Source organism: Halichoerus grypus, chromosome 1 (assembly GCF_964656455.1).
Source record: "Halichoerus grypus chromosome 1, mHalGry1.hap1.1, whole genome shotgun sequence".
Taxonomy (NCBI): Eukaryota; Metazoa; Chordata; class Mammalia; order Carnivora; family Phocidae; genus Halichoerus; species Halichoerus grypus.
The window spans coordinates 196,182,632-196,210,257 of NC_135712.1; the positions used below are offsets into that span (position 1 = coordinate 196,182,632).

The 27,626-nt window shown below is 51.7% G+C and overlaps 1 protein-coding gene across 1 annotated transcript in view; it reads right to left on the reverse strand.

Annotated features, from left to right (window-relative positions):
• Positions 1-27,626, reverse strand: part of DNAH1 (dynein axonemal heavy chain 1) — a 76,047-nt gene that overhangs the window by 34,713 nt on the left and 13,708 nt on the right. Inside the window, exons 9-28 of the mRNA XM_078077386.1 lie at positions 15,720-15,877; positions 14,266-14,477; positions 13,339-13,637; positions 11,770-11,920; positions 10,597-10,790; positions 10,276-10,501; positions 9,669-9,788; positions 9,218-9,300; positions 7,993-8,134; positions 7,392-7,547; positions 6,807-7,005; positions 6,473-6,726; positions 5,690-5,902; positions 4,052-4,216; positions 2,806-2,927; positions 2,600-2,705; positions 1,928-2,107; positions 1,181-1,321; positions 416-579; positions 109-222 (exon numbers count right to left, since the gene is read on the reverse strand). Coding sequence (XP_077933512.1) covers positions 109-222; positions 416-579; positions 1,181-1,321; positions 1,928-2,107; positions 2,600-2,705; positions 2,806-2,927; positions 4,052-4,216; positions 5,690-5,902; positions 6,473-6,726; positions 6,807-7,005; positions 7,392-7,547; positions 7,993-8,134; positions 9,218-9,300; positions 9,669-9,788; positions 10,276-10,501; positions 10,597-10,790; positions 11,770-11,920; positions 13,339-13,637; positions 14,266-14,477; positions 15,720-15,877 — 3,399 coding nt within the window. The remainder of the gene's footprint in view (positions 1-108; positions 223-415; positions 580-1,180; positions 1,322-1,927; positions 2,108-2,599; positions 2,706-2,805; positions 2,928-4,051; positions 4,217-5,689; positions 5,903-6,472; positions 6,727-6,806; positions 7,006-7,391; positions 7,548-7,992; positions 8,135-9,217; positions 9,301-9,668; positions 9,789-10,275; positions 10,502-10,596; positions 10,791-11,769; positions 11,921-13,338; positions 13,638-14,265; positions 14,478-15,719; positions 15,878-27,626) is intronic.

The following is a 27,626-nucleotide window of genomic DNA, read 5'->3' on the forward strand; positions in this document are numbered from 1 at the left end:
TGGCCCAGCATGGACTCACTGGGCCTCATGGTCCCCAGACTCTCGGGCCAGCCAGAGCTGGAGGGAGGGCGCCAGGGCAGAAGGGTACATGGGGAGGGAGATGCTCACCTGTCTGTCAGGGGCGTGATCACAAGCCTCCCGCTGTTGCCCAGGTACTCATAGCCATAGATGAACTCGGCATTCACAGCCCGGATGTACAGGTTGTTATTTGTCCAATAGTACCTGGCATTGCAGGGAGATAGGTTCCCGGACCATGGGGACCATGGGCCACTGGGTAGGGCATGTGGCCGAGGAGAGGCGGGGAAGGAGGGCATCAAGGTGCCCCGCCCAGCTTGTCTCAGGGCCTACTGGAGACTGACTCTCCACCCTGCCCTGGCCATGGATGTGACCGGGCCAGGGGCCCCTGCATACTCACCTCAGCTGCGAGATCCACTCAAAGTCGTTCACGCTGACTATGTTCTCCTGGATCAGCTTGCTCACCACATCCTTGGCATGGACCTCAATGACAATTAGAGCTGACAACACGGCCCGTTGCATGCGGGACAGCTTCCCCCGCACCAGGGCCACCAGGTCACTGAGCTGTGGGAGCAGGGGGGACACTGTCACATATTGGCATGGTCGAGCTAGGTAGGCTTCCCCTCCCGTGCACAGACGGTGGGCTTCCAGGAACAACCTCTCTATCCTGGGGGCTCCTGGTGGTCTAGGATGGGAAGGGGCTCAGAATGAGGCGGGGGTGGGGGGGGCGGGGCATGGGTCACATGAGAAGTCTGGCAGGAAAGCAAATAAAAACAGAGGCACATGCATGGCGTCTGCCTCCCTGTAGCATGCGGAGACTTGTGAGCCTTCAGGGGCCAGGTGGTAGAGCCTGGCAAGGAGCTTGAGGAAGGCGTGTGGTGAGGAGCCGGGGCACAGAGCAAGGAGAGCCCATGAGACAGTGCAGGAGGGCCCCAGACGTGTGGCTCCCTCACTGACCACTGGGAGAGGGGCACCTGCCTGGCCTCAGAGCTCTCCTCAGACCACCAGACCCTCCCACGGGTGGCGGGTTGTGAGACACTCATTTCAGGAGTGTCTGACCTATTGCTCTTGGATCTAACTCCAAGCCCCTTCCAGGATCAATATAGGGAAGCCCCCCGGAGGGAGCAGTTTCTCCCAGGGTGTGGGGTGGATGGGGGGAGCAGACCTGCCGGGCCAGCTGGGGGAACAGCTGGTTACTGAGGTTACCGGCCCCCAGAGCCTCTGCCACCTCCATGGTCCAGTAGGTCTGGCACCCGGCGATGGTCACCTGGCCAGGCCACTTTAGAACCCACTGGGTCCTGGGCATCTAGAAAGATAACACAGGTAGGGCTGACCCAGGCGGCAGCTAGCCCTGACCATGCATCCTCTTTTTTGCTTAAACTTCCTCTGTGTTTCTGGGCCCAAGTAGTTAATTCCGCCTCAGAAGGAGAGAAGCCATTACGCTCTGGGCCTCTGGAGTTTGGGCCAAGTCCTCACTTCCTCAGCGGAGGAGACCTTGAAGCAGAGGGATGGGAGCCTAGGATCGGGGAACACAGTCCTGGGTTCACTGCCACTTTCAAATCACATGCCTTTGGGCAGAAAGCGTCTCTGAACTAACCCACAGGTGAGCTGACCGTGGACTGAGAGAGGTGCTGTGGGGGGAGGCCCTGCGCCGGGCCAGGTGCACAGTGAGTGCTTAAAACACAACCACAATAGCTGGTCATTATCAGGGGCACGTCTCACTTTTTGGAACGTTTTCAGATTCCTCCTCCAGTGGCCCCAAGGACCACCTGCCCCAGAGATCCTGTGGCTGGCTCACTGAGAGCAGCAGGGTCAAGGCAGAGCCCGAGGACGAGGCAGGCAGGCAGGCAGGCGGCTGTGTGAAGGAGCAGGGGGTCTCCGAGGCTGTGTTGGGATGGGAGGCACGGCTCACCGTGGGGTAGGCCTTGATGGCTCTCTCGATGATGTCCCGCACGCTGGCCTTCATGCTGCGCTCCACCTCCCGCAGCCAGTCCTCCACGTTGCTGGACGGGTAGATGGAGGAGGACAGCTGCACCTCTTCACCCTCCGCCGAGTACATGTGTGTGATCTCCAGGTCCTCCTGGAATTGCAGCTGTGGGCAGGGGAGGAGTGAGAGCAGCCTTACCCCATGTGTGCCCGGAGGCCCCGTGCGCCCCAGCCCCAGGACTGGCCCTGCCCCCGAGACTGCTTGCCCCGACTGCACATGGGTCTGCCTTGTCCCCAGCTGCGGCCCAGCCCACTTGGGGAAGGAAGCTAAGCCTGCCCTGCTTGTCCCCCTCCCCCACAGGTCTGTATGGCCTCCCTTGTAGACGAAGAGAAGGATGAGGTGATTCGTTTCTCGTGTCTCGTGTCTCGGCCCAGCTGGCACCGCAGTGCACTGGCGGGGGTTGGGGGGGCAGGACTCCACTGAGCTGGGGGTTCTACAGCTGCCCTTCCTCCCACAGGCCCCAGCTGTCGCCAAGGGCCAGGAATCTCACAGGCCACCTCAGCTCCTGCTAAAAGGACTTGGGGCCAGAAAAGAGCTATCCTCCCTGGAAAGGTGCCCCAGAGCTCCCGGGCCTGAACCCCAGGCCCAGTTACCCACCCGGGCGATGTTCTCGAAGCACTTGCGCAGGTGGGGCTGCACGGCTGTGGGGTCCTTTGTCTGGGACAGAATCTCGAGTAGTTCGTCATCTGACAGGAAGTAGAATCTGCCAGGGGAACGGGGGTGAGGGAGTGGGTCAAGCAGCCTCACACCCCAGCCCCATGGGCAGACACTGACAGAGTGGGCATGGGCCAGGTGGTGCCCACCTGGGGAAGGCACCCCGCTTGGTCTCCAAGTACTCGCTGAGGCCCTTCTGCACCATGTCCAGCAGCTTATTGCAGTCCCGCAGGCTGTCCAGCAGCCTCTGGTCAGAGCACACATTGATTACCTGCATGGCCCAGGCCAGAGAGTGGAAGCGAGCATGGTCAAACTGGGAGGCAGCAAGGTGGGCTCAGAGGGCACCCATGCTGGCCAGAGACCCCAGTAGGACCTGGGAAGGAGAGAGGGCAGAAAAATGGCCCTGAGCCAGGGCCCACATCCATCACCCCTATCAATCCACAGAAAATAGTCTATGGTAAAAAATATTCGGGTTATGGGCACCTGGGTGGCTCAGTCCGTTAAGCATCTGCCTTTGGCTCAGGTCATGATTGCAGGGTCCTGGGATGGAGCCCTGTGTCAGGCTCCCTTGCTCAGTGGGGAGCCTGCTTCTCCCTCTCCCTCTGCCCCTTCCCCCCACTCATGCTCTCTCTTTCTAATAAATAAAATAAAATCTTTTTTAAAAAATTAGGGTTAAACAAAGCCAAGGAATTTGATTTGTTGTGGGCTTTGTCAGAGCCTTTAAAATCCTAATGTAGGGGCGCCTGGGTGGCTCAGTCAACTGAACATCCAACTCTTGGTTTTGGCTCAGGTCATGATTTCAGGGCCCTGGGATCAAGCCCTGCCTTCAGGCTCTGCGCCCAGCATGGAGTCTGCTTCAGATTCTCTTTTCTCTTTTCCCTTTTCCCTCTGTCGACCCCCCCACACTCTCTCTCTATATATATAATAAAATGAATAAATACAATCTCTAAAATCCTAATAATGTAGGGGTGGCTCAGTTGGCTCAATCGGTTAAGCGTTGGACTCTTAGTTTCAGCTCAGGTCATGATCTCAGGGTTGTGAGACTGAGTCCCATGTCGGGCTCCAAGCTCAGCGCAGAGTCTGCTTGTCCCTCTCCCTTTCCCTCTGCTCCTCCCCTTGCTCATGCTCACTCTCTCAAATAAATACATAAAATCTAAAAAAAAAAAAAAAAAAAAAAATCCTAATGTAGACTGTAAATCTTCAAGGGGAAAACCAACTATTGTGTTTCTGAGGAATATCTCTCAAGACTGGGGAGTCCACTCAAAGGGACACAGGTCTCGGACTTGTCCTTCAGTCTTTCTTGTTCAGAGAGGGAAGAGACCAGGAGGCTCCCAACAACGTGACCAGGCTCCTCAGCGGTCCCGGCTGCCCCCTCCTCTCCCCATGTGAGCTCGCCTCACGGTTCTCATAGGCATTCTTCATGATCTTCCTCCAGATCCGCTCCATTGTCTGGTAGCGCTTGCTCTCCACGGGCAACTGCCGATTGATGTCCTCAGAGCTGAAGATGGGCTCCAAGTAGAGCCAGGCCCGTTGACAGTTCAGCCACTCCTCCAGCACCTCCTGGGCAGGGCATGGACCGTCAGGGCCTGGGGTCCACGTTAGGTCCTGTCCCTGCTGACCTGGAGCTCTCACCCGACCAGAGTGCAGGACCGAGCACGGGACATCAGAGCCAGCACCCACGGGGGGATTTCCAGATGACCCTGCCAGCCACTGCTCCAGGGAGCCAAGGCTGCACAGAGGCCCTGGCTTCCAGAGAAACCTTGCGTCCCCCACAGGACCCCAGAGCCTCCAGCAGAGCCAGGGGAGCCACTCTTCCCTACGAGAGATCCACCCTCACACCAGTGAGCCCTGCAGTCACAGAGGAAAGAGCCCAGTGCATGGAGGCCCAAACCAGTCCCCTTTCCTGGAAGGACTTTTGGGTTTATGACCCCAGGAGTCTCTGAGGTATACTGGGATTTGAGCTTGAGATCCCTAAAATACTCTCTGAAACCTCAGTCCAAGATCGAGACACCTCCAAAACCAGCTGATTTCTCCTTCTACCTTCAAACTCCTCTCTACGGATTTATCTCTTTTCCCATCAGTGCAAACTCATTCATTCATTCGTTCATTCATTCCCTTCCTCGAGAGATGTGTGCTTCAGCCAGTTCCATGCCAGGCCTGTGCTAGGCCCGTGTGGGCATCAGGAGAAACAGAGATACAGGATGGGGTCCTGCACTTGAGATGCCCATAGCCCACGAAGCTGCCAGTTCTGCCTCTGAATCACCAAGGGCCCAGCATGTGTGATGGGCTTTGTAAGAGGCACCAAGGGCCACCTTGCTGGTAGATGTGGGGGAGTCAGTGAGGGCTGCTGGATGCTGAGCCTTGGAGATGGCAGGAAGGAATGGAACTGCAGGTGGGCAGTGTGAGCAAAGGAGGGAGACCCAGGGACAATGCTGACCAACTCAGACATCTCTGGGTGATCCAAGGAACGTACATATAAGCCCTCCTCACTCGGCTCCTGACCTTCACTGGAGGTTCCTGAGCAGCTCCCAGGAAGGTCCCAGGGAAGTGACTGTAAGAATCACGCCAGTAGGCCTAACCCCAGGACAGTCCTCCAAGGCTCAGCAGACAGCCTTAAAGAGGGGCAGTCTCCAACGGCCCGGCCCCCTCACCCCGAGCCAGCTTCAAATGAGAGAGGAATGGGAGGCTCAGAGCAGAGCAGATGGCATTGAGGAGCCTCAGGGCCTTGTGGTGTCCAGCCCAGAAAGTTCTGAGACTGGAGGTCTTAGTGGTCCCAAGACCAAGCATTTCATTCCCCTCCCCAGCCACAGCATCAGACCATACATGGCCCCACCCTCACATCCTGAATCGCCTCCTCTGGTAGCCAAACCTCAGAGATGGAGAGCCTCATCCTAGATGCTCTGCCCTGAATGAGGGGCCTGTCAGAGATCGAGGAGCAGGGCAGACCCGGGTAAGGCACCTCCCCACTTCGAGCCCCACCCAGACACCATCAAGGGCTGCCTATGTGAGGGCTGGGGAGGAGTGAGGGCCCACCTGGGTCAGCTTCAACTTGTTCTCCCAGGAGTTGATGCGCTGCTCGAAGGGCTTCTTGTAGGGCGAGAAGGACATGCTCTGGGTCATGACAATGTGGTCGTCAAGCAGCTGTGAGGCCTCGTCCGGGCTCTTGAGGATATAGGTGTCTGTCTCCTTGTACGGCAGCACATTGAACAGGATGGCTGACCACTCCTTCTCCATCTTGTCCAGTGCCTAGTGTGGGGGGGCAAGTCACGGCCGGGTGCCGGGAGGGAGCCAGCACACTGCTGTATGACCAGCACCGGACAGCGAAGGGCGGGCTCTGCCCAGCCATGACCGTGGCCGTCTGGCAAATAATCTCTGCTGGTCTGGTCACCAAATCCCCCGTGGGGCCTTGTCTGAATTCAAGGTCGGCTGGTACTCCTACATGTGCTGCCCAGGTACAGCATACACACCTATGTTGGGAGGCAACTAAGGTGCTGGTTAGAAGCTCTGGTCCCAGTTCTAGCCCTTACTGGCTATGTCATCCCGGACAGTTGCTGAACCTCTTTGAGCCTTAATGTATTCACCTGTTACAGGAGGGTAATACTATCAGCTCCTTCCTGGGCCAAGAAGTACTTGAGAAGAGTAACTGAGTAATAACAGGGATGGTGAACATTGCACCAAGCACTTCACATCCACAATTAACCCACTGAGTAGAATCCACCTCAACCCCTGAGCCTGGGGAACGACCCCAGGGGTGGGGTCCAGTAGTGTCCTCCTCCTAGGCCCTGGGGCTGGGTGGGCCTCCTGGTGGCCACCCACCTGCTCAATGGAATACTCCTTTCCAGCCACCTCGGCCACCTTGCTGATGCTCTCAATGTGGTCCTGCAGGTTCATCTCGAGGCAGCGAGCGAAGGTCAGGTTGGCCTTGGGCCTGACATTAATGTTGATCTCGTTGGACAGCACCTCCCAGTGCCGGTTCCGCATGCCAGGGTTGCGCAGCCCCTGGATCAGCGGGATGTAGGGCTTGAACTCCTCGATGCGGGCCCTGATGTCTAAGGCCACGTCCTGGCAGGCTGCCGGGCAGGACAGGCAGGTGTGAGAGGCAGCCAGCATGGGCAGGGAAAAGAGGGGACAGGCTGGCTTGGCTGCCTACCTGGTATGTCCTTGAACTGCTTCACACACTTGTGCATGGTCTTGAAGGACTCAATGACATTCTTCTCCAGCTGCTCGGCGTCGATGGCCGACAGGGGGTCATTCATCCAACTCTCAGACCAACGCAGCCAGTCGGAGGCCGTGGTCCAGAGGTCTAGGTAGGGCTGAAACTCCTTCACCATCCTGGAGAGCTTGTCGTACTGTAGGGGCAGACGAACCAGGGCTGTCTGGGGGTGCTTCCCGGGCTCTCTGCACACTGCTCCTTCTTGGGCCAGGTCCTCTCCCCCTCGTTCCTGGCTGCCGTCCCTGCTCCTGTCCCCACGAGCCCTGGCCTGGCCTCCCTTCCTCCTGCTGTGCAGAGGCTCTGGGCTCTGAGTGGCTCAGCGAGGCCTTCTGCCTGGTCCCAGCCAGTCTCCTTGCCCTGAGGGCCAGGACTGGGGAGTCCCTCTCTGCAGCCTGCTCAGTCCTACCCGCCAAATGCCAGGGCCCTGCCACCTGGGAGCTGGGTTCAGATATGACCACAAAGGCCACAGGCTCTTCCTCAAGCCCCGGGGCTTTGGGGCCGGTGTGCCCTCAGGAGGCCTACATTGGTGATGGGCAAGCCGAAGATGCGCTCGCGGTTATTATACAGCATGGCCAGCTGCTGGCAGTCCTTCAGCTGCTTCTTGACCCGCCGCGCCTCATTGGCGATCTCGTGTGCTCGCACAATCTCCACATGGGTGGAGAAGCCAGCTACCACCAGCTGTTGGCCAAGGAGCAAGGGGTCAGAGGCCTCTGGGACCCCAACCGTGTGCATGCATCCCCATACACACCCCATACATGCCCGAGGTCCTCCCAGTTCTCAGGGCACTTTCTTCTCCTGGAGTAAGCGGGTCCCTGGCCCATCACAAGCAGGCTGACTGTCCCAGGGTGACATAGCAAGGTCACAGGGAGACCCAGTGCCCTGAACACTGTGCCCATTTTTTTTGCCCACTGGAGCTTGGAGGACACCATAGAAGAGTTGGGATTCTTTGTAATCCTGAATTTTCTGGAGCTTGCTGCCCAGGCACCCCTCCAGCCATGTGTTCATCCACCCACCAGTCCACCCACCAAACATCCCCATAGCCCTTCCTGCGTGCATGAAGCCAGGCCTGGCCCAGAGCACATGGTGGGGAGTGAGGCGTAACAGAGCCCTGAACCAGCCCCACCTGCAGCCCCTCCAGTTTCTCCTGGAAGTTGTTCTGATCCATGATCTGGATTTTGTGGAACTTCTCCTCATCTTCTATGTGCTGCTGCCGTACCATCTCTATCTGCCCAAGGATCTTAGAAGGCCAGTTGTTGGCAGCCCACCTGGAGGCGGCAGGGGTGGGCATTTGGGGGGGAAGGTTACGGGGGAAATTGTGGGGTGGCTCGGTCAGGCAGGGGCACCCAGCGTGAAGGGGAGAATGGGGGAATCCAGGCGGCGGCTGGAACTGGCCAGGGCTGAGCAACCAGGAAGTGGAAGTGAGCTGGAGACAGCCACTGCCACCATCGGGGTGATGGTGGCCGTCCCTACCCTGAGGCTGTGGTCTGGGAGCTGTGGTGGGCATCCAGAGAGATGCGGGTCCACAGTGCCCAGTGCAGTGATGGGGCAAGGGGGAGAACGGTGTTGGAAATGAGAGAGGTGATGCTGGGTACCCCCTCACATTCCAGGGTCTGGAGGGGCCTCACCTCCCATGAGGCAAAGCAACAGCCTCTAGTCTGCATTTTCTTGGTGACCAGCCAGGCCACCAGGCCAGCTTCCTTCATACCAGCTGACTCCCTTTGCTGGCTGATGTGGGGGATCTGTGAAATTCAGGGATTCTGCCTGCATCTGGCCTAGGAATGCTGACCCCGGGGAGGCGCACCCTGAGTACCAGGATGTCCTTGGAAGCTGGTGCCTTGGGCTCTTGGCAGGGCTCCCAGGGGACAGGGCCAACCTCTTCCAGGCCCCAACATTCTCAAGGCACCCCTGGCCTGTGAGGCAGTGTGGGCAAGGGATTTCTGGGGGCCTCAGTAAGGCAGTCCGAATCTAAGGCTGTTTCCCACAAGGCTCTTGAGCTGGGTGGGGACAAGTGCTGCTCCCCAGGGACCGACCAGGCGGGCTTTGCCTTCTCTCTGTGCTCCCAACGATTCCAAAGGGCCCCCACCACAAACAAGGGGATTCCAGGCCCGTGTGAACATTTGTGTGTCAGGCTGACAATGGTATAGAGAACGGAGACAGGGTGAGGGGGCAGCAGGGTCCCTAGACCAAGAGGCTCAAATGATTTCCTTCTGCGCCACTGGCCACTTGGCCCTGGCCCATGTGGAGCCACGGTCTCGGACATCTTGGCTGGCATTTCCAGTGCAACCACACAGCCCATGGCTGCGGGGATAGCTGAGAGCCATGTGTCTGAGAGCCAAGCTCCCACTCACTTGTCGTTGAAGTCCTCTGTGCTGAGGTTGTAAAGGAATTCATCCATGACCTGGTAGTCATCCATGACCTTCACAATCCGCTCCTGCACGGACAGGTAGGTAATGAGAACTGTGTGGGTGGGACCCCAAAGTGGTCGAGCGCTAAGGAAAGGCGGCTCTCTTCCAGAGAGGGGAGAATTGGGGTTGGGGAGGAGGCGCAGTATGGGCACTGGGCTCAGGGCTCCAAAGGCCATGGCCGCCACACCTCCAACCCCCAGCCCTCGTCCCATACCTTCCACCCTCCTGGCCTTCCAGATAGCATGGCTCTGAACCTCTACCATGTACCCAGCCTCATAACCTCCCAACCCCCCCATCCTCTGTGTCTACCTCACCTCTAGCCTCCTGGCTCCTAATCTCCCAGCCCCTGCCTGTCCCTGACCCCAGCCCCCAGTGCCCCTTACACCCGCCTCACCTCTAGCCCCACCAGCTTCTCAGGGATGGCCTTCATCCACTCGCGAAGTTCAGCCAGCTCCTCGATGCTGTTGGGCTTCTCATAGATCTTGCGGCTGATGCTGCGAAACTCCTCACAGATCTGGCGGTGGGCGGAGGGCGCTAGGGAGGCCATGTCCCTGTCCCTTCCTGGGGCCTGCTCCTCCTCTTTGGATCTCAGTGTCTCCCAACAGGTAACTGCCCCCAACCCACCACATCCTGCAGCCGACTTGCTGGGGAGCTAAGGTCTCCCTAGCTTCCTGGGCCCAGCCAACACATGCATGGGACTTCTGAGGCCACCCGCACACCCTCGGCTCCATGAAATAGCCCATCTTCGGGAGAGATTCCCAGGTCTTTCCAAGTCTAGGAAAAGAGGTAGCAGCCCCCATTTCCTGGGACCTTTCATATGGTACGGCTCCCTGCAGACAGGCGGGGGGTCAAGGCAGGGTGACTTCCAGATCCTTCCACTGGCCTGGGCGTCTGCAGACAGCCCTCACCCTGCCTAGGGACACCTTATTCATGGGAGCTCACTGTGGAGGTGAGAGTGCGTGTGTTGTTGCAGTCACCAGGGCCGGGTGCTGGGCACTTACATTGTCCACCTCCTTGTGCAGGTGTTTGGCCAGGATGTCGAGCATGGAAGTGGCCAGGGCCTTGCGCTTCTTGGACAGGCTCTGCTTGACATTGTCGACGTTGATGTAGAAGGGCCCAATAATGATACTGCTGGGCAGCGAGCTGTCCAGAATCTCTTTTTCCTGCAGGTGGGTGAGCACCACCTCCCGTACTTCCGAGGATGACGGGCAGTGCGTCTGGTAGGCTCTGTGGACAGTGGGCACACACGATGGGCAGAGGGTGGTAAGTGGGTGGCTGGGGGTCACACCAACACCCAGACGCCCTCAGATGTATGCACGCACTTGAGGAAGGTGGCAATGTCATTGTTATTCAGCTCCAAATACTTTTGGTATTCCCTGGCGTAAGCCTGCAGTGGGATCATGGCCTTGCGCACAGCATTGGCAATGACGGTCCGCAGCTCCTCCACCAATGGCTCGTGGAGCCCCACGGACTCCAGCAGGGGGTCGCCGCTGATAAAGATGTCCTCCATCACCAGCTGCGGAGCCAAAGGCAGGAGCGGAGAGCTGGATGAGCCTCGGGGCAGGCGGGCAGAGGGGTTGGGGATGGGATCCGAAGCCTGAGTGGGCAGCAGTGTGGCCAATCACAGACAGCGTGGTGGGGCCGGGGCAGCAGTGTGGCCAATCAAAGACAGCGTGATGGGGTCGGGGCAGCAGTGTGGCCAATCAGAGACAGCGCGGTGGGGTGAGGGCACCAGTGTGGCCAATCACAGACAGCGCGGTGGGGGTCGGGGCACCAGTGTGGCCAATCAGAGACAGCGCGGTGGGGTGGGGGCACCAGTGCGGCAATCAGAGACAGCGTGGTAAGGTAGGGGAGCGGGTTTGCTGTGGTGTCTCTGAGAGCAGGCTGTGGACTAATACAGGGCTGGAAGCCCCGGGAGCCCCACCCAGGGGCAGCGTCTTTCTCTGCCTGGGCCTGACTCAGTCCAGTGCCCAGGAAAGGAGCAGACAGGGCCACCAGGTCACTGATAGCTCTGGCTAACCGGTAAGGAAGACAAGAGGGGCCTGGAGTTCCAGAAGCTCTTGGGCGGGGAGGAGTGAGATGTAACCAGGTGTGTGATGAGTGGGGACTTCTGACAAGGGGTCCCAAGTGTGGAGGTCAGTCTGCGTCCACATCTTAGCTGAAGAGAGAGGCCAGGAGCTGGGTGGGATCAAGAGGGTGGAATCTGGGCCAGAACAGCTGTGGCAGGGGTGGGTGAATGAGCCCAGTTCGAATCGCAGGTCTGACAGTCGCTGTGTGCCCTTATGGGGCACAACAAAATGGGGACACTAACGGTTCCCAGCACAGCTTGTGGTGAGGATTAAGTGAGCTGTTCAAGAAGTGAAGGTCTGAGCACACTGCCGGCCAGGTGGGAGGCCTGAAATAAAGTTGAGCTGCTCCACTACAGTCGGCCTGTGCCTCGGCAGCCACGAGCAGCCAGGCCGGCAGGTGCCCTGGGCCTTGAACTGCGGCCATACCTTCTCCAGTTGGGGCACTGCGTGCGTGGCCAGGATGCCCTTGTCGAAGAGGTTGAGCAGAGATGTCTCGAAATGCTCCAGCGGCGTGCTGTAGTGCACCCCCGAGCTATCCAGCACCAGGTCCACAATGAAGAGGGGATTTTTCCGGGGCCTGTGGGGCAATAGTCGGGCTGACTGTGGGCAGGGGCCCGAGGAGGCCTGTGTGCAGCAGATCCAGCCCTCTGCCCTTCCTGCCAGCACGATGGCTCTTGAGCTTCTCCATGCATAAGAATTGCCTCCTCCCTCCTTCTAGAAACCTCTAAGTTAACAGAAAAACACGCACCAGCCAAATATTACTCCATCCCTGCCCCTTGCCCAGAGGTCCACAGGTACCGGGGAGAGGGAAGACCACCAGCCAGTCCTGAGGTCATCAGGGCAGGTCAGCCAGACCCTGGGTCCTTGCGGCACCCACGCTCTCCCCAAGAGGCCACCATCCTTGACTTGAGATGCCCACTACATGCCAACAACCCTCAAGCCTACATACCAGCCAGGCCTCCCTGCTGCACTCTGGATTGCCACCCACCACCCACCTGGGCCTTTAATGGGCATCTCAAACATTGTGTCCCCTGGCTCCCGCCAGCTCTCCTCAGGGCTCGGTGCTAGCGGTGGACCCCAAGAGTCAGCTTGTCTCCTCCCCTCCCCTCCTCCCCCTGCACATCCTCCTACAGCCAGGCCCATAGCATGCCACCTAGGCACAGCCCCAAATCCGCACCTCCCCCAAGTCCCAGCCGCGTCATCCCTTGTCTAGACAATGGCAGGAAACCTGGTCTGACTTGTCTTCTGCCTCACTTGTCCCCACAAACCCAGAGCATTGTTTAATCGGATTATAACTCCCCTCTGATGGCTTCTGACCACACCTAGAATAAATCTAGCCTCTGACCATGACCCCAGTAGGCTCTGTGATCTGGCCTGTCCCTGTGACCTCTCCCACATCATCCTGACCGGCCCTCCCCACTCCAGCCATAGCAGCCAGCCCCTCCTTCCTTGACTGCCCCAAGGTCTTCCTCCCCTCTGAGCTTCTGCATGTGCTGGGCCTTCCACCTGGTACCTGTCCTTTATATCTCCTTGGCCGCTTTCCTCTCAGGTCTTGACTCAGATGACCCTGACCCCCTGGCGGAGGCCCCTGCCCCACCCAGGGTCTGTCACAGCCCCTGCCAAGATTGGCAGTGACTGTCTATTGATTCATTGCCTTGCTGTCTGTCCCCCATGAGAGCAGGAGTCAGGCCTCTCTGCGTCCCCTAGAACCCCACCAGGTTCATGGCAAGTGCTCAAAGAATATTTCTTTTGACTGAATAACTCAGGGACTGACGGAGAAAATGAAGGTCACCCAGAGATGTGCAAGTCGGAGCTGGTGGGACATTCCCTGGCCACCAGGAACGGGGCCAGGCTCTCCCTGCCATCCAGGACCTGGCAATGCTGGGCACCCTGGTCCCGGCTGCCCCGCTCCCCTCACCCCTGCCAGCCTGGCCACTGGGGCCTAGCGAGGAGGAGTGGTGGCGTCCCCCAGCGCCTGCACTCAGCCAGCCCCACCTGTAGGGGCTGTTGATGAGGTCCTCGCCCCAGACCATGTCATCAGGGCAGTCCAGCACGCCGCAGCAAGCATCGCTGATGAACTGCGAGAAGCTGGCCAGCGAGTCCTGCACCAGGAAGCGCAGCGTGTCCTGCAGCATGTACTTGAGCAGCTCCATCAGCTTGCGCAGCTTTGACATGAGGTATACCTCCCAGTTGGTTTCGTAGAGATTGTACCAGCCCTTGCTCATGTCACGCAGGCTGCTCCGCATGGCCACCTTGAGCGTGCTGATCCAGCTGTCCTTTAGGAACATCTGCACCTGGAGTGGTGGTGGGTGGCATCAGGCAGCACCTCCCCCCCAGGAACCTGCTGCCCACAGTCACCACACTCAGGGACCCTAGGCACCAGGGTGCTGGGGCAGCCTCAGGACCCAGATGACCGGGGAAGGTTCTCCCCTGACCCCAACTGACTGCCAGGCCCTACCAGCCAACACCCTCCTGTGACCCTGGGGACTGGGGCTCCTCTGGGGGAAGGAGGGGGGAGGGGCAGCAGAAGCAGGACTTTCCCTCCAGCTAAGGGAGAGACAGAGAGACTGAGACACAGGGCATGAGCAGAGACAGACACAGAACAAAGCAGGACCGGGAGCTTTTCTCCTGGGCCATCTGGTGATGGTCTCCCACAAGGCTGCACCCTTCTTCCCACATACCCCCATCCTTAGCGGGTATGTGGAGTTCCTGCTCTCCAGGGTTGGATGGAAAGTGACTGGAAAGGGAGCCTACCCTGGGTCTCCTCTCCTCTCTGAGATGAGCCATCCCCCTGGGTACCCCCCCAGCCTCCCACAAAGTCTAGGTTTTAAGGAGAACGGGGGCTCACGGCCTCACTGCTGGCCAGTCAGTTCCAAGGCTCTGGCCTGCGTGTGGCCCTCCAAACCCCGGATGCCCATGTACCTGTGAGAAGGTCTGGGACTGAATCTGCTCGAACTCTTCCAGGCGGCTGTACTTGGAGAGGTTTGAGTGGAACAGGGACATGGCGGTCACCTTGTTGCACTCAGCCCGCACCTTGCTGAGGGCCGTGATGACCTCTGGCCGTGTAAGCAGGGACACAAAGGTGAAGTCTTCCTTCTGCTCCCGGAAAGGGTACTCAGGGACACTCACCAGCCCTGCAGGGGTGGGGGTGGAGGGCCAGTGTCAGATTGGCCTGGGACACACCAGGGGTTAGGATGGATCTACAGGGTGGTGAGGGAGAGATACAACTCGCGTCTCCTCCCTAAGAGACAGCCACATCCCCAGGACCCCTCTCTTTCCACGGCTTGCGAGCATGGCCCCGCAGCTTCGCAGCGAGCGGCCCACTCTGGGGTGAGTAAATGGATCCCCTCCAGGCCCCTCTGGGCCACTGACCCCTTTGAAGTGGATGAGAACCACAGACCCTCTCCCCCTTCACTCCTGCCCACTCTGCACAGAACCCAGCACCAAGCAAGGGAGATGTGGGCACCAGGACCTTCGCAGTGCCCACTGTCCATGCCCTACCCCAGCTCCCTGGACCCTTCACACGTGTAGCTCGGTCCAGGAAACGAAATTCCCAGGCATCAGGGAAGTCAAAGACAGGAGGGCTTGGGGGAACTGCTGTCCTACTCGGAGACGCAGTCTGCCACGGGTCAAATGGGCCACAGCAATGCCACCTGCTCTTGCTGCCCTATGTCCCTCAGACCATCAGAGCCCTTCCATCCACTTCTGAGCACTTGCTGTACTCGAACACATTACCTGCTTCCTTCTGTGCTACTCAGACTACTGGATTTTATTTACTTACTTACTTTCTTACTTATTTATTTATTTATTTTAAGAGGGGCAGAGGGAGAGGGAGAGAGAGAATCTTAAGCAGACTCCATGCCCGTGGAGCTGGATGCGGGGCTGGATTCACGACTCTGAGATCATGACTTGAGCTGAGATCAAGAATCACACACTCAACCGACTGTGCCACCCAGGTGCCCCAAGACTCCTGTTATGTGTGTGGTTTTTTTTTAAGATTTTATTTATTTATTTGAGAGAGTGCAAGGGAGCGAGTGAGCAAAGGAGCGAGCGACATGAAGAGCAGAGGGAGAAGCAGGCTCTCCGCTGAGCAGGGAGCCCGATGTGGGGCTCGATCCCAGGACTCCAGGATCCAGACCCGAGCTGAAGGCAGACGCTTAACCGACTGAGCCACCCAGACGCCCCAAGACTCCTGGTTTTTAAAAGAGCCTTCATGGACCACCAGCCCCCCACCCTGCCCTGGCTCCCTAGGCAGCTGGGGAAGCAGCAGGGTGAGTGCTGGGAGTGTTAGGTTTATGGACCACCTTACAGGGAGGGTGGGAGGGCTCCGGCTAGTGGGGTGGCCACGGGGACCGCCTTTGTCCAGCTGCCCTCACCTTGCCTGGGCACCTTCTCCTCTTCCTTCTCAGGCAGGGTTACGTAGGAGAACGTGTCAGGCTTGGATGAGACAATCTGGTCAAAGTTGATTTTGTTCATGCTGCGCTCATAGTCCAGGTTCACCTCTCTGGAGAGACTGCTGAGGTGCTCCAGAACCCTGCCAATAGGGAAGGGGGACAGGGAAGTCAGGGGGCTCCACACACCCTGTCACCCCCATGCTGTGGGCTGGCTGGGGCCCACTCTGCTCTAGCATTGACCTGTGTTTGGGGATTCCCCTCCAGATTCACGGGCACACCTCCCACCTGGCCCCCAGCCACCAACCTCCATCACCCTTGTCCCCTGCCTTTTAAGTGTCACATCCCCCTCCCCCATCACACCAGTCCAAGTCTGCCTGTTTTGCTTCTCATTTCTCAGTGTCATCCCAGCAGGGCACCATCCCTACCTGGTCCCCTCACTTCCACCCCTGCCCATTCCAATCTACTCCCCACAAAACTCAAGTCTGAGCACATCTTTCTCTTGCTAAAAATCCACCCTGGGCCCCTGCATCCTAGGATAAAGCCAAACCTCTTCCTGGGACTGGCCCTTCCCTGTTCTCCTCTCTGGTCACCTTCCTGTCCCCACCCCCACCCCAGCTCCAGCCACAGGCAGCCCCTCTGGGTTCCTGGAGGCACTCTGAGCTCTCACCTCAGGGCCTTTGCATATACTGTTCCTTCTGGTGGCCACACTCTGATTGATCCAGCCCCTACTGCTGGACCAGCCCAGGCTCTTCCCTTGGGGTTTCTACCCCAGGCATGCTTTGCCCCCTCTAGATGAGGGCAGCCTCATTTGTGCCCCAAAGTTCTTCCCCTGTCTCAATGATCCTGACCCCCTGAGGGCACATTTTTCATTCATGCACTGTTGTTCCCCCAGCCGGAATCCTCTTCTCCCCTTACTTTTTCCAGGACTTAGCTCAAATGTTACCACTCAGTGAGGCCTTCTCTTGACAGGAGAGCCCCTCCATGACATCTCTATCCCCTTGTCTTGCTTTGTCTCCACAGTACCTATCAAAACCCTGAATCACCTTGTTTTCCCATGGTGTCTCTCCCTGGCCAGACTGAAAGCCCAGGAGGGCAGGCCCTTCGTGGGGTATGTTCGCTGCCCCGCCCCTGTGCCTGGCACAAGAGGGAGACTTGCCTGCCTGCCTGACATCCACTTCCTCCTCATTGCACCTCACTGTTGTTCTAGGACTCTCTCCTTTCTCACTTGACTTAGGGGAAGTTGACATGTCCCAGCTCTGGGGTCATCTCACCTGTCTAAGCCAGTTGTGGTGGAGCCTGATCAGACTGTTAATTGGCTTAGGAGTGGGAACATGATCCAGTTATAATCAACAACTGCAGAGCTATAAAATCAAGCCCCCTTGTCCCATCTTCCTCAGGACAAGTTCTGGGGTGTTGTTCATGCTCCAGAGCTCCCTGTGAGATCCGAGGTCCTACTTCTCCTAAAACAGCATCTCTGCCCAGCTGTTCTTCCATTATATCCTGCTGCCTTCACTCCCTTAGATGTCTCCTGGGAGGACTCCATCAATACATCAGTTGTACAAGAATCCCCCCAAACAGGCCCGGCTTCGAGGGAATCCAGTCTAGGGCAGGACCCAGTGGACTCTGGACTTTGTGCTTCTGAAACTGTTGCTGCCATTTGCCTGGGGATGAAGCTAGCACCCGCTGGGGACAGAGCCCTGACGCACTGAGCCTGGCGCGCCCTGCGTCTGATTTCTAGTTATCAGTAAAGCAGGGCGTTTTCCTGCTGTCTAAGCCAATCTGAGCCCAGCATATTTGTTATAAACAGCCCAAAACATTCTCAGGAATATAAAACCCGAGAAATGGCATTCTGGACAACCAAGGTAATGGTGGCCACATCAATGCCAACCTCCCCACATGCTCTCAAAAGACAGAAGGAAAGAGAAAAAAAAAAAAGAAAAGAAAAGCTGGGACAAATAACACTACCAACACCCAAACTGTTAGCATACGCAGCATAAAGAAAACGCCCAAATCTCACATTATCTTTAAGTAGAAAAATAATTGTCAGTTCCCAGGGAGATGCAGCTCACCCTCCTGCTGCCACCCTGCATGGAAGACAGAGGTAGTCTGGGGAAAACGGTGCAGAAGAGGGGTAGCCCCAAGCTTGGTCTGAAGTCCTGCCAGAAAGAGAAAGTCCACCCCAACTGCAAAAACACTGACCATGAGTCCCGGAGAATCAGAGCACTTAGGACAAGGAAGGGACTTCCGTGCATCCATTCAAGGTAATGTTCTCTGAAAGGCATCTTGACGTAGGAGGGAGAAGGTAAAAGAAAAGGAGGACTTTAGAGATTGAAGGGTGATGGGAAAGGAAGCCAAAGTGAAAAATTAGAGTCCTGCAAGGTAAGAAAAAACAACTTGGGAGGACAACCCCTTCCCCAACACACACACACACACACACACACACACACACACACACACACACAGAGCCATCCACTTAGAAAAAGAAAAAAACTGGTTTGCTCTCCTAACAGAAGAGGGCGCCCTGGAACTGGGAATCTTGTAAATCATCCCAAATCCAAGGATGGAATGGGTGAAAGTAGAGGACACATAAAGCTACTGAGAGAGAGAGAGCACCCACCTTACCTGATAAAAATTCTCATCCAACCCTCAAAGAAAAAAACAAAGAAAAAGCAGAAGAAAACTAGCACAGCACTTCAAACCGAACGAAATATCTTTAAACAAGTGTTTGGGAATATGAAAAACACCTTGAATCAGAATTTCACAACTAAGACAGAGAAATGGGCAAATAATAGGAAGAGACGAAAAGCTATTTCATTGAACTCAGGGAAAAAATGGAAGAAACAAAATTAACTCAGGAAGGAAGGCAAAATTAGGAGGTGCCTAAGGAAGAACAGAGTCAAATAAAAAAATGTAATAAAGTACATTGAAGAAAGACCGCAATATAACCAAGAAAATGAAAATGAGGGGAAAAAAGAACTAAAAAGGGACAGAAATGGTTAAATTAGAAATAGGTAAAGAAGAAGCAAGATGATAGATGAGATAGATAGATAGGTAGATAGATAGATGGAGAAATACAAGGGAACCTGATAAGAAAAAACAGGATAATGGAACAGAACTAATATTTAAAACTATAATCCAAGAAAAATTTCCAGAAATAAAGAATATCTGAATCTATGTATTTAAAAGGCCCACTTTGTACTTAGGAAAAATGACCCAGAATGATCAACTCTGAGACATACCCTAGTAAAATGATTAGACTTTAAAAATTAAAAACAAACAAAAAAACCCCCAAGGCTTCCAAGCCAAAAAAATCAAACAACTTACAAGGGAAGGGAAGTTAGACTGGCATCGGGTCTCTCAAAATCAACATTCAAAGCAAGGCAACAAAAGAGCAGCAAAAAAAAAAAAAAAAAAAAAACCTCAAGCAATGACAGTGTGAAACAAGAATTTTATATCAAATCAAGTTGTCTGTCAAGTTTTAAACATGCAAGAACTCTGGGAACACTATACTCTTGAGCCCTTGATGAGAAACATACTAGAAGAGGAGCTTCATCCAACCAAGAGATTGATGGGGTTCAGGACACACTTCCCCAAATATGGCATCTTGACATATTGCATGTTTTAAGCTGAAGGAATTTGAGAAACGGGCTTCCCCTGAAGCAGGTCATAAGATCCTCATGTGAGACGTGCCCTCCTTACCCAGAGGAAAGGGTGTCTTTAGCTCCAAGACGGAATGACACCAAGAGGAATCCCAATGAAGAGGCCTTGCTAAGTTTTCCTCAGTTTACTACCCTTAGCTCATATCCTTCTGTCTTGCCACAATTCCCACGGCCTTCCACTCTTCATCAAACCTAGCATAGGTTTAACCTGTTCAGGTCTTCATTTCCTTATGAAGGCTCTCATGTCAAGGGAAACATATAAATTGGTAAGCTCTTCTCTTGCTAATCTGTCTTTGTTACAGAGCCTCAGCCAAAACCTGGAAGGGTATAAAGAAAGAGGATTGTTCTTTCCTCCCTGCAAAATGATAGGAGGAACTTCAGGAAAAAAGTCTGATATACTCAATCGACTTAATTGTAGATTTAAGACTAAAACAAAGATGGGGCACCTGGCTGGTTCAGTCGGTGGAGTGCGTGATTCTTGATCTCGGGATTGTGAGTTTGAGCCTCACGTTGGACATAGAGCATACAATCAATTAATCACTAAAATATATTTAAAAAAATAAAAATAAAACAAAGATAGAGATGACAGTAGAAGAATATTATATTAAAATGGTAAGGAGAAAAAAGCAACTAAAAATAGGAGGAGAGGGGCGCCTGGGTGGCTCAGTCGGTTGAGCCTCTGACTCTTGGTTTCCACTCAGGTCACCATCTGGGGTGGGGTGGAGGTCCTGGGATTGAGCCCTGCAAAAGGCTCTGTGCCCAGTGGGGAGGCTGCTTCTCTCCCTCTTCCTGTCCCTCTGCCCCTGCCCCTGCTCGTGCTCTCTAAAATAAATAAATAAATCTTTTTTAAAAAATGGGAGGAGAAAGGGATGAGGAAAGTAGAATAAAGTCAAGATTGTTACAAAGGAAATCAAAGGGAGTAGAAGAATACCATTAAAAACGGACAAAGCAGATATTAACAGGTTAAATAAGAAAGCAGGGGACAAGGGGCACTATAAAAGGCTTAACTACAAAAGAAACCGCTAAAATAAGGTACAAATCTGCCCAAATACCAAAAGAAATTTAAAAAGTGAGGGGCGCCTGGCTGCCTCAGTTGGAAGATCATGGGACTCTTGATCTCGGGGTTGTGAGTTCCAGCCCCACGTTGGGTGTAGAGATTATTTAAAAATAAAATCTTTAAAAAAAAGAAATTAAAAAGTTAAAGAACAAAGAAACTACATCACATAAAGAAGGAAACAGAATTGAGATCAAACATAGCAGCTCTATCAATAAATATGAATGGGTTTAACTCACTTATTACAAGAAAAAGATTTTTAATTTGACTCACAAAGTAAGACCTGACTATATGCTGATAACATAAAACTAACTCAGAAAGGCTAAAAATGGAGGGATGGGCAAAAATATATCAGGTAAATGGAAACAACAAAAGTCAGGTTACGGGCGCCTGGGTGGCTCAGATGGTTAAGCGTCTGCCTTCGGCTCAGGTCATGATCCCAGGGTCCTGGGATCGAGTCCCGCATCGGGCTCCCTGCTAGGCGGGGAGCCTGCTTCTCCCTCTGCCTCTGCCTCTCTCTCTCTCTCTCACTCTCATGAATAAATAAATAAAAAACATTAAAAAAAAAAAAAAAAGTCAGGTTACAATTCTGATAGCAAACAAAGTAAAATTCTGGTCAAAAAGTATTTGACCTAAAAAAAAAGAAAGCGGGGCGCCTGGGTGGCTGTCGTTAAGCGTCTGCCTTCGGCTCAGGTCATGATCCCAGAGTCCTGGGATCGAGCCCCACATCCGGGCTCCCTGCTCAGCGGGAAGCCTGCTTCTCCCACTCCCACTCCCTCTGCTTGTGTTCTCTCTCTCGCTATGTCTCTCTCTGTCAAATAAATAAATAAAATCTTTAAAAAAAAAAAAGCATTTGACCTGATCAAGGACACTTTTCAATGCTAAAAGCCACAATTAATAATGACAATATAACACACTATTCTCCGTGGACAAAAATAAGTAAAGATATCGACGAAGTAAATAACATAATCAATAGATAGATTTTTCTGGAATACATGTATATATAAAACTCTTATACCCTAACTATAGGGATATACCTCTTCTCACATGCAAATAGAACATTCAGCAAAAAATTGATTATATATTAGGTCACAGAGAAAACATCAGCAAGTTCTATAGAGTAGAAATATTATAAATAAATTCTCTGATCTCAATGCAATAAAAGTAGAAATTATTAAAAACAAATTTTAACAAGTCCTTTTCATATGGAAAATTGTAAAACCTGATATTAAACAATTCTCTAAAGAAATGGGAAATACAAATCAGATTTTTGGAATGAAAAAAACGAAATACTGCATATCAGAATCTGTGGACTATTTTTATTTATTTATTTATTTATTTTTTAGATTTTTATTTATTTGAGAGAGAGAGAGTACAAGTAGGCAGAGCGGCAGACAGAGGGAGAGGGAGAAGCAGGCTCTCCGCCGAGCAGGGAGCCCGATGCCGGGCTCAATCCCAGTACCCTGGGACCATGACCTGAGCCGAAGGCAGCTGCTTAACCGACTGAGCCACCCAGGCGCCCCTCTGTGGACTCTTTTTAAAGCAGTTATCAGAAGAAAGTTCATTAGCCTTAAACACATTTATCAATAAGAACATAAATAAGTGAATTAAATTCCTATAATATAAATTCCTATAAATAAAATATAAATTCCTATAAACATAACAAAACATAAGCCAAAAGAAGGCACAAGAAAGAAAATAATAAAAAGTGGAAACGGAGGCGCCTGGGTGGTTCAGTCAGTTAAGCATGTCACTTCAGCTCAGGTCATGATTTCAGGGTCCTGGGATGGAGCCCTGTGTCACGCTCCACACTCAGCAGGGAGTCTGCTTGTCCCTCTGCCTTCCTCCCCCTTACTCTCTCTCTCTCAAATAAATAAATAAAATCTTTTTAAAAAGTAGAAATGAATGAGGTAAATGTACCAAACAGTCAAATTAATAAACCCAAGTCCTATTTTTAAAAAATTAACACATCAAACAAATCACTAAGTAACTTAATTAAGCAAAAAAAAGGAAGAGAGCATAACTCTACAAAATAAGAAGAGACCAGGGGAAGTCAACATTGAAACAGAAAAAAATTTTTAGGGGTGCCTGGGTGGCTCAGTTGTTAAGCACCTGCCTTCAGCTCAGGTCATGATCCCAGGGTCCTGGGATCGAGCCCCGCATCGGGCTCCCTGCTCAGCGGGAAGCCTGCTTCTCCCTCCCCCCACTCCCCCAACTTGTGCTCTTCCTCTCTCTCTGTCAAATAAATAAATAAAATCTTTAAAAAAAATTTTTTTTGTTTAAATCATGAGATCACTTATCAAAAGTCTAGGCAAATATATTTTAAAACCTAGAAAACATGGATCATTTTTAAAGAAACAGAGTATATAAAAATTGACCCCCAAATTGGAAATACAAAGCTTAACTAGACCAATTCCTGTAGAAAAATGAAGTTATAGAGGAACTATCCCACCAAAAAGCATCATGTCCAAATGGTTTCAGAACAGAATAACCAGATAGTCTCAATACCATAAAAACTGTTCCAGAGTCTTTTTTTTTTTTTTAAGATTTTATTTATTTATTTGACAGAGAGAGACACAGTGAAAGAGGGAACACAAGCAGGGGGAGTGGAGAGGGAGAAGCAGGCTTCCCGCTGAGCGGGGAGCCCGATGCGGGGCTCGATCCCAGGACCCCGGGATCATGACCTGAGCCGAAGGCAGACACTTAACGACTGAGCCACCCAGGCGCCCTGTTCCAGAGTCTTAAAGATGAAGGAAAACATCAATATTCTTATAAAGCAAGTATAACTTGCTTCAAACCTGATAATGACAGTACAGAAAAAAAATTACAGACCAACAATACTTATATAGATGCAAAAGTTCTAGACAGCATACTAACCAACAGAATCCAATATCACATTTTTAAAAAATGATACACCATGGCCAGGTGGGATTTATTAAAGGAGTCCAAGGTTGTTTCAATATTAGAAAATCAATTAATATAATACACCATGTTAACAGATCTAAGAAGACAAATCATATGATTATCTCCGGAAGTACTTTAAAGGCCTGTGACAGAGACGCCTGGGTGGCTCAGTAGTTAAGCGTCTGCCTTCGGCTCAGGTCCTGATCTCAAGGTCCTGGGATCAAGCCCCGCATGAGCGGGGAGCCCGCTTCTCCCTCTCCCACTCCCCTTGCTTGTGTTCCTGCTCTCACTATCTCTCTCTCTCTGTCAAATAAATAAATAAAATCTTTAAAAAAACAAAACAAAACCTGGGCGCCTGGGTGGCTCAGTCGTTAAGCGTCTGCCTTCTGCTCAGGTCATGATCCCAGGGTCCTGGGATCGGGCCCGCATCAGGCTCCCCGCTCAGCGGGAAGCCTGCTTCTCCCTCTCCCACTCCCGCTGCTTCTGTTCCCTCTCTCGCTGTGTCTCTCTCTCTCAAATAAATAAATAAAATCTTTAAAAAAAGAAAAAAAGAAAAAAGAAAAAAAAAGCCTCTGACAAATAAACACTTAAAAAAACAGAAGTTTCAATGGGTATGTTATTAAATACAGTCCTAAAGCTAGCATTTTCTTAAGGGGGAAACTTACTAGAGGTAGTTCCACTAATATCAGGAACAAGGTAAGAATCCCTACCAACTCCACTACTATTCAGTACTGTACTGGAGGTATTAGAAAATGCAATTAGGCAAGAGAAAGTGATTAGAGGAATAAGAATTGGAGAAGAATAAGTAAAACTATCTCTATCTACAGGTAATGTATACTTAGAAAGGCTTGGAGAATCAATAATAAAACACATTTAAACAATTCAGTAAGGATTGTTTGTAACGGGATATAAAATTAGCATACACAAATCAGTAGACACGATAATAGAGAAAATCCCATTTATAATAGTAACAAAGATAAAATACTTAATATGCAAAACCTATATGAGAAAAACATAAAGCATTCCTAAAGACACAAAAGTAGTCTTGAACAAATGAATGAACATTCTTTGTTCTTGGATAGGACAGTTCAAGATCCTAACTATGTCAGCTGTACCTAAGGTAATTTAAAAATATAATGCAATCCCATTAAAAATACAAAGGGTTTTTGTTTTTGTTTTTGTTTTTTAGAGAGAGATAGCACGAGCTGCAGGAGGGGCAGATGGAGAGGGAGAGAAAGAATCCCAAGCAGGCCTCACACTTAGTGCGGAGCTTGACTAGGGGCTCGATCCCACAACCCCGAGATCGTAACCTGAGCCAGAATCAAGAGTCAGATGCCTAACCAACTGAGCCACCCAGGCACCCCCAAAATATAAAGTGTTTTTAAGATAGAACTAGAGCATACAATGCTCATGGGAAAATAAGCATGCAAATTCTTATCAAAATCCCAGCAACAGGGCGCCTGGGTGGCTCAGTTGGTTAAACGACTGCCTTCGGCTCAGGTCATGATCCTGGAGTCCTGGGATCGAGTCCCACGTCGGGCTCCCTGCTCAGCGGGAGGTCTGCTTCTCCCTCTGACCCTCTTCCCTCTCGTGCTCTCTGTCTCTCATTCTCTCTCTCTCAAATAAATAAATAAAATCTTTAAAAAAAAAAAAAAAACTTAAAAAAAAAAAAAATCCCAGCAACAACCACAAAATCCCAACAACATTTTTGCAAAAATAGAAAAATCTATCCTAAAATTCATATGGAATCTCAAGAGACCCAAATAACCAAAACAATCTTGAAAAAGAACAAAGTGGGAGGACTCACACTTCCTGATTTCAAAACTTAATGCAAAGCTGCAGTAATCAAAACAGTGTGGTACTGGCATAAAGATACAGAGACCAAAGGAAGGGAACAGAGAATCCAGAAATAAACTCTCAAATACATATGGGTCAAATGATTTTCAACAAGGGTGCCAAAACCGTTCAGTGGGGGAAAGAACAGTCTTTTCAACACACTATGCTAGGAAAACTGGATCTCCACGTGCAGAAGAATCAAACTGGACCCTTACCTAACCCCATACATAAAAATTAACTCAAAATGGATCAAAGATCTAATGTAAGAGCTAAAACTATAAAACTCTTAGAACAGATGGGGGAAAGCTTCAGGACAGTGGATTTGGAAATGATCTGGCTATGACACCAAAGGCACGGGCAACAAAAGAAAGAAAAAATAGACAAATTAGAATCCATCAACACGAAAAACCTTGTGTCCTAGTAATATAAAGGACGCTATCAACAGAAAAAAAAAAAGGCAAACCATGAGACGGGAGAAAGTACCATATATCTGATGAGGGATTAATATCCAGAATATATAGACAACTCATAAAACTCAACAACAAAAACCAAACAGCTGGATTCAAATACGGGCAAAGAATCTTAATAGACATTTCTCCAAAGAAAGACCTACTAATGGCCAATAAGCACATGAAAAGATGTCAACATCACTAATCATTAGGGAAATGCAAATAAAAACAATGAAATCCCACAGCACATCCATTAGGATGACTATTTAGAGGAAAAGAAGTGATGGTGAGGATGTGCAGAAATGAGAACCCTGGTGCCCTGCCGGTGCGGCTGCTAAGGCAGCTGGCTGATGGCGTCTCAGAGATTTCAAACGGCTTCGCACGTGCCGCTGACGCCCCCCGTAGCTGCCCTGTACCACCCTGCCACGGTCAACCCCATGATGTTCTAAGATATTTGCCATCAAATTTGCCCTTGGGCCATGTATCTTTCGAGCCGTTTGCAAAGTTCTAAAGAGAGCCAAAAACTTTTGTGCTCTGAGGACTGGAGAAGAAAGGATTTGGTTATAAAGTTTCCTGCTGTCACAGAATTAGGGGGCTCATGTGCCAAGGTGGTGGCTTCACACGCCATAATGGCACTGGCGGCAAGTCCAGCCAGAGGGAGAAATCTGATGATGAGTATTCCAGCCTGAAGCAAACGGGTCCTGGCATCTTGTCCATGGCAAATGTGGGACCCAACACGAATGTTCCCAGTTTTCCATCCGCACTACCAAGACTGAGTGTTTGGGTGGCAAGCATGTGGTCTTTGGCAAGGTGAAAGAGGGCACGAGTTCCATGGAAACCATGGAGTGCTTTGGGTCCAGGAATGGCAAGAGCAGCAAGAAGCTCACTGTTGCCGACTGTGGACAACTCTAATAAATTTAATGTGTGTTTTATCTTAACTACCAGACGGTTCCTTCTCCCGTCTGTTCATAATGGCCTACTATCTGTGCTTTTACTGCAGTTCTTTGGGTTCCATGTTTTCCATACCCCTCTCCAAGTCTAGATGGATTGCAGAGTTAAGTTTATGATTATGAAATAAAAACTAAACGACAACAACAAATAGAATTACCATATGACCTAGCAACTCCACTTCTGGGTATACACCCAAAAGAACAGAAAGCAGGGACACGAAGAGAGATTTGTACACCCACGTTCACAGTAGCCAAAATCTGGCAGCAGCCCAAGTGTCTATCCCCAGATGAGTGGATAAACAAGATGTGGTATATGCACACAATGGAATATTACAAGGAAAAAGAGGAAGGGAATTCCCACACCTACTACAACGTGCATGAACCTGGAAGACGTTATGCTCAGTGAAATAAGCCAGACACAAAAGGACAAAGCCCATATGAGTCTCCTCATATGAGGTACCGAGAGCAGTCAAATTCACAGAGACACAGAGTAGAATGGTGGTTGCCAGGGGCCAGGGGGAGATGGGGACGGGGACGGGGAGTTATTGTTTAACGAATACAGGGTTTCACAAAGTTCTGTGGATGGTTGCACAACAGTGTGAATGCACTTACTTCTATTGAGCTGTACACTTAAAAACAGTTAAAATAGTAAATTTTACATTATGTATATTTTTCCACAGTTTTAAAAAATAACTAAAATAGACAAACATGTAAGAATAGTCAGGAAAACACTGAAAGGGAAGAGCTACAAAGGGGGCTGGCCCTACAAGACATTGAAACATACTGTAAAATGTCTATAATTAAACTGTAGTCCAAGTGCATAAATAGACAAATGGAACAATGGAAGAGAACAGAATGTCCCAAAATAGACCTGAGTACATATGAAAATTAGTCTACGATAAAGGTGGCATCTTAAACCACTGGGCCGAAGATGTAGGTTTTAATAAAGGCTGACAGGCATTTAATAAACCATTTAATAAATGCTGGTCATTTGGAAAAAGATAAAATTGGATCCATACCAGACACCATACATAAGG